This window comes from Quercus robur, chromosome 5 (genome assembly GCF_932294415.1).
Source record: "Quercus robur chromosome 5, dhQueRobu3.1, whole genome shotgun sequence".
Lineage (NCBI taxonomy): Eukaryota > Viridiplantae > Streptophyta > Magnoliopsida > Fagales > Fagaceae > Quercus > Quercus robur.
Window position 1 is genome coordinate 76,260,826 of NC_065538.1, and position 13,783 is coordinate 76,274,608.

The 13,783-nt window shown below is 33.5% G+C and overlaps 1 protein-coding gene and 1 long non-coding RNA gene across 2 annotated transcripts; both read right to left on the reverse strand.

Annotated features, from left to right (window-relative positions):
- Nucleotides 1-1,562: 1,562 nt before the first annotated feature.
- Nucleotides 1,563-5,306, reverse strand: LOC126727145 (glucose-6-phosphate/phosphate translocator 2, chloroplastic-like). The gene is made up of 5 exons (XM_050432676.1): nucleotides 4,603-5,306; nucleotides 3,875-4,100; nucleotides 3,114-3,336; nucleotides 2,166-2,379; nucleotides 1,563-1,901 (listed from the first exon to the last, which is right to left on the reverse strand). Exons 1-5 carry the CDS (start codon nucleotides 5,107-5,109, stop codon nucleotides 1,890-1,892), a joined length of 1,182 nt encoding a protein of 393 aa, XP_050288633.1. The 5' UTR covers nucleotides 5,110-5,306; the 3' UTR covers nucleotides 1,563-1,889.
- Nucleotides 5,307-8,005: 2,699 nt separating this feature from the next.
- LOC126727147 (uncharacterized) lies at nucleotides 8,006-12,460 on the reverse strand. Its single transcript, XR_007656168.1, has 2 exons — nucleotides 12,067-12,460; nucleotides 8,006-8,186 (listed from the first exon to the last, which is right to left on the reverse strand). It is a non-coding gene; the product is annotated as an uncharacterized LOC126727147 (long non-coding RNA).
- Between the last annotated feature and the right edge of the window lie 1,323 nt (nucleotides 12,461-13,783).

Consider the following 13,783-nt stretch of genomic DNA (forward strand, 5'->3'; position numbering starts at 1 on the left):
TTTGGGCAAATATATAACATTTTTTTGCTAGTCAAGGTGGTCATATATATGACCACCCTAGCTTAGAGGTGGAGCCGCCACTAAGGATACCAAGTTCTTGGCTTGAAAGTTTGTAAGCAAACATGGTTCCAAATTAATACATATCAACACAAAAAGTCAGAGATGATATACACCCTTTTTTTATTGCCCGTTTGGATCCGACTTATTGGCATCTGCGTTTAGTACTTGCGCGTTTTCTCCCTTTTTTTTTTTGCCACAACTTTTGACTATTCTCCTATGAACAGTGCACCTGTGCACTATTCACAGGTCCCACAAACTTCACTTTTCAGCTACTTTTTCATTAAAAATGAGTCTCACGACATTATTTACACATTTAAAAATTATTTTACTATAGTGTTTTCAGTTTTCAGCAAAAATAAGTTGTATCCAAACGGACTCTTAGTATTTCTGAAAATATTGGGAGAACTATTTATTAATATGCAATACAAAGAACATGTATAGCAAAGCCATGCATTATGAAACCTTGCTTTAGAACCCAAGAAGTGGTACCAATATATGATGGACTAAAAATAAAAATAAAAACCATTGAACCATATTAGAATAAACTAAATTATGATTTGAGCTAAATAAAAATAAGTTGAAAAATAAATGACAGTTTCTACAATTGAATTAAAGCCATGAAATCTAAATTTAATTCCAAAATAGCATATTGCCTAAAGATGATGTGCATAGCTGCTAAAAAACAGAAAACAGAAGGATTGACAATAAAAATAGTATTTTTTAATATCACTCATTTAATATTTTGGTGGCCCCAAATTTCACACTAGATATTTGGTGGCTAAGACTTTGCCATATATATGCGACATGTATGTGTATACAGTAAAGCGTTGGGTAACGTATTCATCCAGTGCTCTTGTGCACTGGATGGGATACCGGGCCAACACGTAGCCATTTTAGAACATATGTCATGTTTGTGTCATTTTCATTGCCCTATTGCATTGGTCTACCGGACCCAAGTGAAACGACTCAAACCTGTATTTTAAGTTTTAACCCCCCACATTCTGTTGAGACCTTGTCTCTTGGATTCTTTTCAATCACAAAGCCTCGTGAGATAACAAAGATTACGCAAGTTGATCGAGCTAGCAAACACTAATACATATAGGATACAAAATATTAGGGGTTTATTTAGTTTGGACTTTAGACTTCAAAGTGATTTTGATTCATTGAATAATCAACTAACAAATTCCATTGCAATTAATAAATAAATAAAACAATTTTTTGATTGAATTGTTTAATTAGCAATATTCATGTAACATGTTGGGGAATAGCCATCAGGGTGTCCCTGGAATTGGGGGCTGCCTTGGTCCAAGACTATGGCGCCCAAGCTTTGCCTATAAATTAGTTTTGCCATCAATGGAAAATGATATCCACCTTTACGACCAATATTTGAGAAATCAAGCTAGGTAAAAGTGGATTTAATCAAGGTGGCCAAAGCCTAATCCCTAGCATAGATCAGCTGGTAATCTTACATTCAGTTATTCATCCCATGCAACTACAATAAATCAATGTGGAAATTCATAATTATCATTATTATTGCCTCAAATTAACACGTCTCAAATATTGAACTCATCTACTACAACAAATTTTCTCAATTGTGAACAGAGGAAATGAACACTATCATCTATAGTCACCCTTGTAAATTGAACAAATATACTATTCCTATGATTTTGAAGAAGAAACACTGTGGGGTCCCAATGATCTCGATCTAATACCAGTAACCTTAATCAACAGTCATCAGCAATGCTTCCAGCTCCAGCCCATGTTATCATCATCGCTTTTGTCTCATCCATGCTACATGCTACATGATTTTTATCAAATCCTTAACTTCCTCACAGCTTTGCCTGCTCACAAGTACAATGGAAAGTTGTCAGGATATGCAGATAATCACCGTGGGGATCTTGCATATTCTAGGGTCACTAGAATTGTCATTTGAATTAGAGTTCATTGGCTATATAAATTAAATGTTCTTAAGGCTCACATCCTCTTGGATAACATGTGAGAGTTCAATAAGCAAAAAAGATGATCGGCCTACTTCTCTAGTAGTCCTAAGTTCAAACGCTGTTCTGCAGTGTTTTTGACCACATACAAGCAAGTTGAGAATGTACCTGTGAATAGAGGAAGGTGCCAAGAATTGCGATAGCAGCTCCAAGAGCATTGATGGGTTGGATAGGTGTGTGGAATATTAGGATAGAGGAGACTATGACAGATATCCGCTTCATCGTGTTTCCTATGCTAAATGTCAAGGGAGAAATCTGATCGAGAGACATATATGAAACTTGGTTATACAAGTGATAGAAGACACTTTGGGCTGCAACCCACCTGCAAAAATTCAGAGCCACACATTTTTCTTAGTAACAACAAAAAGGAAAGCATGCTAGTATTTTAGCAACTGATTAGTACCACTGAATAATCAAAACCACCACACCAAAATTGCTACTTCAATCATCCAAAACCAGACGGGAAAAACATGCCCCCTTATGAGCTGACACAGAAGATCCTACATATTGTGTTCGTTCGTATCTAATTAATCAGTTTTTTGCTTGATATTAGATATTCTACCATTGGATAGGATGTCATTTAAATTAAAAAAAAAAAGAATGTATTTTATCTGAACGCCATAATAACAAGACCAAAAAGAAATGAAGAGGTAAAAATTTACTTCAGAAGTTTGAATGCCTCTTACAATAAATTATCTAAAATAAAATATTTCTCCTACACCATTCAAATTAGTACATGATTTTACTCGGTCAATCTAGACCTTTCTATTTGAAGAGCTTCAATTACTTAAATCGCCTAAACCAACAATATATTTACAGTGACTTGCATCTCTTCTGTTTACCTAAAAGGCCAAAACAAGGTCAAATTATACTTAAAAGAAAGTTATATTTTTACATAGCAAATCTACCCTTGTAGAATTGATAACATTTATTTAGTTTTTACTCCAAAATAGACCAAACCACATCAAGTCAATAAAACAGACAATTGAGAAGTTCAATGTCTAAGATAAGTAAAATGGTAACAATTCAATGAGAGAAGTAGGCAATTGAGATTACCATATGAAATGTGGTCCAATCTGAGAGATGGCATTTTCCCAGCCAGCAGCCCACATCTTAGGGCCCTCCACGGCAATGGCAAAAGGTGTAAGAATCAATAGAGACAATATAGATAGACATGCATAGTAGTTCATCCCACTAACAGACTTCCCCTTCATCCCTTTCTTTGAGAATATGTTCCGAAACACAAACGCCAAATTCGATATCATAGCCCCCATAAACCCTGAAACACATTGCAGCATGTATTAGATCTCAAAACACCACCACTAACAAGATCATACTACTACATTCAACTGCAATAATAGCAACCTAGCCTTAGTCCCAAAATTTTGAGCTCGGCTAGCAAGACAATACAAATAGTCCAAAAACATTACACTAACATGATAATATCCATCAACATTTTCCTTAATTTAAACAAGTAATTAAGTGTCTGTTTGGATTCCACTGAAGCTGTGTCTGCATTTGTGAAGCTACGTTGTTTTTTTTTTTTTTTCCATGCGTTTTGGAGTAATGCAGTTACTGTTTATGCACTGTTCATTGAACAGTAACGGCAAATATTGACTTTTTTCTCGTGAACAATGCATCCGTGCACTGTTTACGGACCCACAAATTACACTTTTCAGCAACTTTTTCATTAAAAATGGATCCCACGGAACTATTCACACATTTAAAAATTATTTTGCTACAGTATTTTCAGTTTTCAATTTTCAATTTCAGCAAAATAAGTTCTATTCAAATAGATCCTAAGTAAGATTTCTCACCAGTCATATTGAAGTTGAGCTCGGTCACAGCAGCAAGCGCACATCCTCCGATAATTGGCAGGAGTGACAAATAAACCGGCACCGGAAACGTCTCACCTAACAAAAACCTTGAAACCAAGACACTGAAAGCAGGCTCACCGCTTTTGATAATGTGGGTGAAAGAAACTGCAACTTTCGACATGCTCACAGTCGCTGCTACATGTCCAATTGTATGCGCCACTGCAACCTATACACATAACCAACTTAGTAAATACAAAAAACAGAGTCCCAAAAAATAATACAAAAAACAGAGTCCCGACACCACAACACACTCTGTTTTAAGACAAGATAACAAACAAAAGTCACAGTAAAAACATTTCAAAAATCTCATTATGTTTTTCAAACAAAAACCGCAAAAGGGTGTTCTTAATTCTACTCTAATATTCAAAATTACATTTGATTTTTTCGTTTCTTTTCGCTTATTTTTCTCGGTTACATTTTCTTAGGAAACAAAAACAGAGGAAAACTCGCAGCCAAGAAAAAAAAATCACAGAAAATTTGATAAATGTCATTATGGTTTTCAAAATAATCCTAAAAAATGGTGTTATAAAATCTTCTCAAATATTTAACAATTCCATTTGATTTTTTTTCTTGTTCTTTTCTTGTAGGCTTCCCTTTCTCAGCCAAAAAACAAAACAGAAGAAAACAGATAAAAACTTGAGATGATAGAAAAATTTCAAGCTTCTTACAGGGAAAAGAGTCTTCCAGAACTCCAAATCGGTTTTCGGAGCATCAGCGATCCTTGTGGCCCACGAGATCAGCATCATGAGCGACCCAGTTGCGAGTGAGAGCGTCGAAGTGAGCCAGGGGTAAGGAAAAGCATTCAAAACCTTCTTGTTGTATATGTTGAACACCACATTCAAAGCCCACCAGGTGGCGAAATATATACCAATTCTGAGCCTCTGAGCCGCCTCCAACCGAGCCTGCTCGTCCGGGAGATCAATGTTAACCTCCAGCGGCCGAGACTGGTCAGCTTCGTAGGCCTTGCACTCTGTTCCACGCTGCTCTGTTTTCTTTAGCAATGAGAAATTCTCAATGGATGAAATGTAAAGTGGCTTCTGACAAGAGAAGGAATGGTTAATAATAAGGTTCTGTTTGACATTTTGAGAAGTGGGTTGTAAAAAATATTGAGGCTTCGGAAGAGGAAGCTTTCGGGTTGTGAAGGACGAGGCTGTGAGCTTCACTGAAGAGATCATGATGTTTGGTTTTCTGCAGAACTAAACAGAATGTGTAAATTTAGATTGGAGTTTGATTGCAGGAAGTTGAACGGAGTTGTTTGGTTTGTGGGAAAATATTGGAGGGGAGAGAGGTTGGTGTTGAATTTGAGAGAGAAGGGGAGGGAATTGGGATCTAAGGGAAAGTTTTGAAAGGGTCTTTTCTAGGGAAGAAGTGGGAAGCAGAGGGGTTTATATAGGTGGACTCACTGAGGAGGTGGTGGGAATTTTCTTACCTCTTCTTCTTTTTTTCTTTTTCTTTTTTTCCCTCCTTTTTTGACGTGTATTATTATCATTTACAAAGGAAAAAAACAAAAAACAAAAAAAACATAAACCGACATTTTTATTATCAGCATTTAGACTTCCTTTTCACATGAATGAGAATTTTATGTGCATGATTCATAAACCAACTAGAGAAATGATATGTCTATAATATTTTTACAACATTTTTACAACAAATCCTAAGTGGCAGGTTATTACTAGTTGTTATTGTTGAGGCAAAATGAAGAGCATGATACATCGTGTGCATTGAATAATTTTACAAACTATTTAGTGAGATCTTATAAAATCTTTTATAAGTGGTAAATAATTTAGTTATGACACTTACTTTTTGAGTTTTTATAAACCTTTATTTAATCAGTGCTTAAAATGCTTCTTCTTTTTTCCCTTTTTTTTTTTTTTTTTTTTTACCTGAGTGAGTACTTTAAGGATATTTTCCAAAAACTATTTTTTTATTCTTGATCAAATGTTTCTCATAGATATATGATAGTCTGTAGATTCATAAGCTGCATGTAAAATTTAATAATGGAGTTGGCATTTTCTTCCTTGATAATTTTGTAAAAGTCGACTTTTTAATGTTGAGAAAAGAATGTTTAATGCTCAGAAGAATTAAAGGGGAATTATAAAAGATAGGAAGAAGACCTAACATCTGCTTAACCTTGCAAAAATTTTGATTAGTAATGAAATCTTCAGTTTGTTTACCGCATGAGTTAATTATGTGGTTTTCTTTTTTACCAATTTCTTTTTCCATGTATAAACAAGTTTCAAAATTAAACTCAATGCCTAATCACATCTAGCTCCCAACATTTTTTATCCCAGCCAAAAGATAGAACCACAAGGACTATATGGGTCTGTCTTAGAAATTTGTACCCCTTCTCTTAGCCAATTTGCAATTTTTCAACTTTCTTCTAATTCCAATTGAATGGTGAATGCTAATTTGAATCAAATTTCGATTGATTTGTCCCAATATTTAGCTGCAATTACTTTTGATATTGAATTTTTTAACGAAATTTTCCCGATCTTCTTTTTCCGTACCCAAGTTTCATGTCATTCCTACTTGATTGATCGATTCAAGTCTTATGGGGGAAGAAATATACTTCTATTTGATATTTTTCTCTTTCCTACAGTCCTACCCCACCATGCTATTCTCGAACATTGTATGTACAAATCAGTACAAAAATAATTGATCGAGTCCCAATAAATTCTAAATATCAAGATTTGCCTTTATTCCGAAACCTTTTTTTTTTTTTTTTTTTTTTTTCTATTCAAGCCCACCAAGATTGTTACACCACACACGAACACGACGTGCATGCCTTTAGCATTGCTAATTCTTCACCGCAAATTCCTTGCAACAACTTCGAAGCCTGAATATAACGACAAAAACCACGTTCATTGATTGATAGGGAGCAAAAAAATCTCATTGAGAAAGACACACACACACACACGTGGACTTTTTGCTTGTGAATCACTTGGCAACTAGTGCTAAACGTATGCCAAGTTGTTTCTTTAAGCACATGATGATGCTGATTTCCAATGTTTCTTACACCGCAAATATTATTCTTCATGTTTTATATTTTGGACGGACGAAGATTTTTCAATTCAAAGTAATTCTTGACGGCTGGTGCAAGATGTGAATTAGATTGGCCCAGTTGTTGGTGATAATAACAGTATTTTGTCTCCATTGGAGAAGAAGGATAAATTCATTTGAATTTGGTTCCAAGCTGTAATTGAATAGGCATGGGTTTGGTTGTGAATCCAAGGAAGTATAAAGGGGACCATGGCTCAAGGGTCATTTTTATGTTAGGTGGAAGTGTTTGATAATGCTATATAGGGCACGTGAACTCTCAAGTTGTGCAAGTAATACCAGTCTACTTTGAATGTGGTAAGCAACAACCATTCCCATCATTGTGGAGTTAGCTTGCTTATATATTATAAATATGGGATAGCAAAATTGATTTATAAACTATTGGCATTTTATAATCCTTGACTAGAGCCCTTTGACAATCATTTATGATCTAGTATATTGGTAAAACTACGTACTCAAGAAATTGTTCCTTTATTTTGGATTAAATTCCAATAGCCTCATTTGATGATGTGGTGTCTAATGTACTTGTTGCATTCAATTGGATGTCTTTCACAAAAGAGGGTCTATGGATGTGATGTCCTAGATGGATTAAATATGGAATTGCATTACTTGAGTGAGTGTTATGTGGTGTGAGTGGTGCATCTCACATTGAATTATATACTCTATGTTAATCTAGGCTTTATAAACAACTAGTCGTTAACCCGTGCGTTGCACGGGATTGTTTTAGATCAAATGTTAACATGTTCAGGTTTAAACATTTCTCTAATTTCAACTATTGAAAGCTAGCTATCATCTGCAATATAAGATGAAAAATGTAGTTTGAACATTTCTTGTGATGAAACAATCAAAATTTTACACACAATATCATTAAAAATGAGATACATACAAATATTATGAAGTAATATACTATAATAATCATAATGTGCTCTTACATTTGGTTTAATAAGTTTTTTTTTTTTTTTTTTTTTTCTTTTGAGAGTCAATTTGGTTTAATAAGTATTACAAAAGAATCAATAAATCAAATAAATATACAACTGCTTTTACATCTTAATATTAATAAATTTACAATTAAAGATATTAAGATCGAGTCAAACTCAAATTGGCAAAATCCGCCACGAACTTTGTAATTCAACTAATTGGCACCTCTTGGTGTTTCCAATGGAGACATGCAAGATTCAAATCCAATAATCTCCAACTATCAAACAAATTGAAGTTGCATTAAAAAATAAACATAAAAAATCTATTCCCATAAAAAACAATTAATGTGACAAGCCTATTAATGTGATCTCTTGACAAAAGGAAGAATCCGGATCTCCTTTAAAATTAATAAAATCAAACAATTGTTATTATACTAAAAAAACCAAGTATTTCACAAATTAACCAAACCAAAAAAATTAAAAATAAGGATGGGAGATTAATCCAGAACTTTTTACTATTCTTTAGTGGAAAATCAAATTAGCAATGCATCAAAACCCAATCATCACAAAGATAATAGAACTTCCAGACCATACAATCATCACTACAAATTACCTATCTAGATAATTTGGACTTCTCACAACAAATGCACCAATAACAAATAGGATTTTGTCATATTTTCCTATTCAAATCACAGTTTCATGCATGTTTTATAAGGACCGGCCAGTCAAACAACACTTCACCTCATGAAAGTGAAACACAAAATTTATATATTATAAGTTGGAAACTAAATGAAACTCACAAACATTTTACTTTTTGTACTTAAAAAACCCATACGCATCAACCATTGCAATTGGCTTTGATGCTTTAACAACCATGATAGCCCCTGGACATCATTCCAAATTTAGATGTTAGAGCAAATGGTTAACTACTTGAATGAGGACAATCTCATCAATACACAACAGTACATTAAAAAAAAAAAAAAGCACCTAACCATTATTATTGATCACAAATCTAGCCTAGAAGAGAATAGCATCAAATATGTCCACCCCACCCAAAATTGTGGAAGTCCTTGCAAATAATTTTAGCCTAACTTATTTAAGCATAACCCAAATTCTAATTCTAATGGATGTGACTATGACTTATGACCCACAACCTCTAATTCTCCCTTTCTCATTTTATTTTTTATTTTTTGTAGTACTACTCTTTGAAGAAGTCAACAATAAGTAAAATTAGACAAAGCAAGGAAAAAATATTTAAACTATTAAATGGTAGGAAGTACAAAGCAACCAAGAAAGAAAATTAAATGGAGACATGTATGGTTCAAATAACTTGACCCCAACTATTGATTTATTATTAAAAATCCAATATATTAAAAATCTTCATGAAAAATAAGTATTCTATTAGTCTTCATCATGAAATTCAGAAATAAATAACAAAAGTGAGTATACACACTAATCTATCCAAGTTATATATAAAACACCAGTACTAACTGTACTAAGGTGGAAAATGATACTATCTTTTGTCATTTTTAAATACAACATGACCTGAGACCTCAAAAACTTATATGAAACATGTTTAAATGGTACCATTTAGTTTTATTCAAACATTAAGAATACAAAAGTCACAAATCCAGATATTTGTGGCATTTGTTTCAAGTTTATGCCAAACTAAAACTAAAGCCAGGCCCTAAAAAAACACACAAAAATATACATTTAAATGCAAATTTGTTAAAAAATATATGGTAAAACTGCTTGGAGTCATTTAAGTACATACCATTAATGAAGCAAACAAATAGTTACCAGCATAGACAATGCAAAGAAAGCTTTTAAGAACCTAGGACCAAGAACTTAATCTGAATAGAATAACATAGCTTTCACCTAATATGATAGGTACCATAGTTGGGTTCATAGATTGTAAATGGATTTTACATATTGATTGTTTGAAAGACATGGAGCATGTACTGCCATGTCATTTGTACTTGTTAGACATTGAGCATGCTCTGTCATGTATTCTATAATTGATTAGTAACGTGAGTCAAGCTTGAATTCAAGCCAATGAGTATCTATATACTAAACAAAAGGGAGAAAAGAAAATTCTTACCAAGACAAAATGATAGAAAATTAAGTGAATCTTAGCTTTTCTCGTCTATGTTCCTACTTTCAAATAAGTATTAAAATCAAGAAAGCAATTCTACAAAAAAAAGTACATCACACATTAAAAAAAAAAATCTAAAATAAACCATGTGCTAAATGGACATTATATACTGTCAAGACCATGTGTATACTATGTAAGAAGAACATCTCTATTTACAATTTTTGGACTTAATTCTAGAGAAGGAACAAAACAATCAGGTATTTTATCAAACAATTTTTGTGCATGTAACATAGAATCTAGTTAATTAAGTCCTCAATGCCATGCCAAAATAATAAAGCAATATTTTTTAGAGGGGTGATTGGCAGAGAGAGACAAACAAATCAAAGCTTCAGAGAAACAAAATAGTCAAACACTAAATTAGAAGGTCAAATCAAGGTGACCTAATTCTGGTTGCTAAACAAAAGATTTGACTGCTTCTATTAAATCAAACTATCAAACATTTGACCACAAGTCTATGAAACCTATTAGTGGTGAGCAAAGGCTTATAGTTGATTTCATAGTCCCATACACTACGCAAAAGGAAATTCACAGGTTTTTGGACCCAAAAGTACTGCCACCTACCCCATTGGAAATGGAGGCACTGGCATTTGTTGCGTCCCTGGCATTGGATTGTGTTAGTGAAAGTGTACTTCACCCCTCAATGACTAAGGTTGCAAACAGCCTACAAAGTGCCTTGGAAGGGATTTTGGAAGGGCAAGGTGATTGCTGGGGGCAAAAGGATTGTATGTAACACTACAGTGTGTGCAGCTGAGGTAAAAGGAATTAGATGGGCAGTTTTATTGAGTCAAGAACTAAATTTGAGGAAAGTAGTAACTGAAGGAGACTCAAAAGATTTGTATCGGTGCTATTAACAAAACTTTGAAAGGGAAATGCCTATCTCTATTCCTTGGCAAGCTATATGTATTGTAGAAGACACTTGTGATATGGCTAAAAAGTTGAATCCAATGGCATTCTCTTGGATAAATCATGAAGCTAATCTAGCAACTCATTACTTAGCCAAATGGGTTTTCAATAATAGTTGGCAGGGGTTTGTTAATGAATAGTCCTTACCCTGATCAGTTTGTGAATGTAATCAAGAAGGATACTTTGAATGAATAGTCTTTACCCTGATCAGTTTGTATTTATCTATTGAAGCTTGCCTGGCATTTCAAAAAAAAAAAAGCCTTGGATTCGTGTGCGGATCTGGATCATAAAGAGTGTTCATTTAAAGATTAATTAGGTTAACTGTGGTTAAACCAACTGAACCTTAATGCGTCTGAAGCATTTCTCATGGCAAGAATAATAGCTTGATGTTAATAGTTTTCATCTATCTTTGATAATCCTAACGCAGTCTTCAGGTTGTTCCTTTGAAACATTTGACCACAAATATACAATAAAACTTGGAGGATGCTTAATGTCAACACTATCTTTATAAGCCATGCCTCAAAGCCCAAGCCCCCCTTTTTTCAATTTGGCTTAGGAATTTTGTCGAACATTTTGAGGGTGAAGGGTTGGCCTCTTATGCATAAAGAACTATCATAGCCTACTGGTTTCTATTATTTATTTCAAGCATTCCACCATAAAAAAATAAATAAAAAATAAAAAACATATCTAGTAAAGGGGAAAAATTACAGAACAGAAAGTCTTTGTTTGTAGACTTCTCAACCTAGTCTAAAACAAAGACATCAAAAACTAATATCATAGAACACACAGGTGTTGCAACCAAATAGACAGCCAAACTAAATCTCTGCGTGCAGAATGAACATACCCAATTTTTGGGTTTTCCCAACCTAGAAAATCCCCAAAAGAACTCAGAATGGACATACCCAAAAGAAGCAGTGCTCCAATTAAATAACCCAACAGTAACAAATTCAACACCCCAACAAAAATTATTTAGAAAGTAAATGTAACTAACAACCATCCACACCACAGCATGAAAAAGGCAGAAACAAACGTAGAAAGGGAAACAAAAAAACCATCAAGCAAAATAATAGAGCACAAAAGAAATTGGGATGTAGGGATACCTCAACTAAATCACCCGGCTTATGTCAGTATTTATATGGATGAGAGGAGAGGTAGGAAGACAGAGAGGCTGCCGTTAGAAGCGAAAATAGAACAGAAGCTGAAACCGTGAGTGAAACAGTAGAACAGAAGCTAAAACCATGATATGGCGTGGATGAAACAAAACGTGAAACGATAGAATAGAAGCTGAAACAAGTGGGGAAGGGGAAGAAACTAAACCTGAAAAGGAAAGGCATAAGTTGTAACCGTGAAAAGCATTCAGGTTTGACAAAAGGAGTTAGCTGAAAAGGCTTTGGGTGTGGGCTGGAATTTAAAGTAGAGATAGGGCTCCATGTAACAAAAGGAAAGGGAATGGTATAAGTTGTAACTGTGAATTCAGCAAAAAAACAAAAAAAAAAAAGTTGTAACCATGAAAAGCAATAAGTATGACAAAAAGAGTTAGCTGAAAAGGCTTTAGGTGTGGGCTTGGGTTTTATAGTGGATTTAAAGGTATAAGAAGTGGACTTTAAAGTAGAGATAGGGCTGGAAATTGAATTAAAAATTGACAAAAACTATTTTCAAATTGAATTAAAAATTCAGAAAAGATGATGAAAATGGCATGGTTGCTGACGTGGCTCAATGTGAACGTAGCAACATTAAATGTTACGCTTCAGTTTTTAGTAATATATAGATTATAATGAGCTTTAATTGTAAAAAACTGTTCCTTTTGTGGTATGGCATAAATGTCACTAGTTAGCGTTTTTCCTTATGTCATTTCATGTAGCCACTCAGCGGTGAGAGCCTTGCCTATCACTCGATCCTAAAAATGGAATAACAATACATATAATGTATGTAATGGAGCATATAATATTTTTTGCAATCAACGACAATACATACATACATATACATGTACATATATATATATATATATATATATGTTACATAACATAATTTAATAAAAATATTTAAATTACATAATTAGAATATTGTTTTATATAAATGAAGAAAATGGCAAATGTTATTAAAATGACTTTTTAAAAATATATCATAATCGGTTGACTAATTGAAAATATCCAAGGATATTAAAAAAAATGTACAACTCCATTCCATGGAACACACATAATATGTTACATTGAGTTTAAATTATAATATAAGTTTAGAATTGTAGCCTTTTTTTCTTTCCAAACATAAGAATAATCCCAATATCATTGAAACTTGAATTTTAAATTAATCCTTTAAATATTTATCATTTTTATTACTTTTTTAGGACTCATTTCTCTAATTTTTAATGTCTATTTTGTTTGTACTATTTTTTAGCCCAAAACTAAAGAATTTGGCTCAAATAGAATAAAATTTTATAATTTTCAACCCAAAAAATAAGAATAAATAAATAAAATTTTGAGCCCAAAATTGAAAAGGAAACCTACAAAACAAATCAATTTAAGGTCTAACTAGTCTAAAATGGACTGAAATAGACTAAAGTGAACTGAATTGGACAAAAAGCGACCAATTTGGACCGAAATAGACTAAATATAACCGAATTAGACCAAAGACATCGTTCTCTTTGCTCCTCAGCAGACGAGTAGAGACCCCAATTAGTGTGGCTCCCTTATTGTGTACCCATGCATTGGCGGCCCCCCTTATTGTTACTCATGCATTGGCAAATCCAAAAGGGCACATACCATATCAAATTTTCAAATATTCCCTCCCTCAACTATCAAACTTCCAAAAAATAACTAA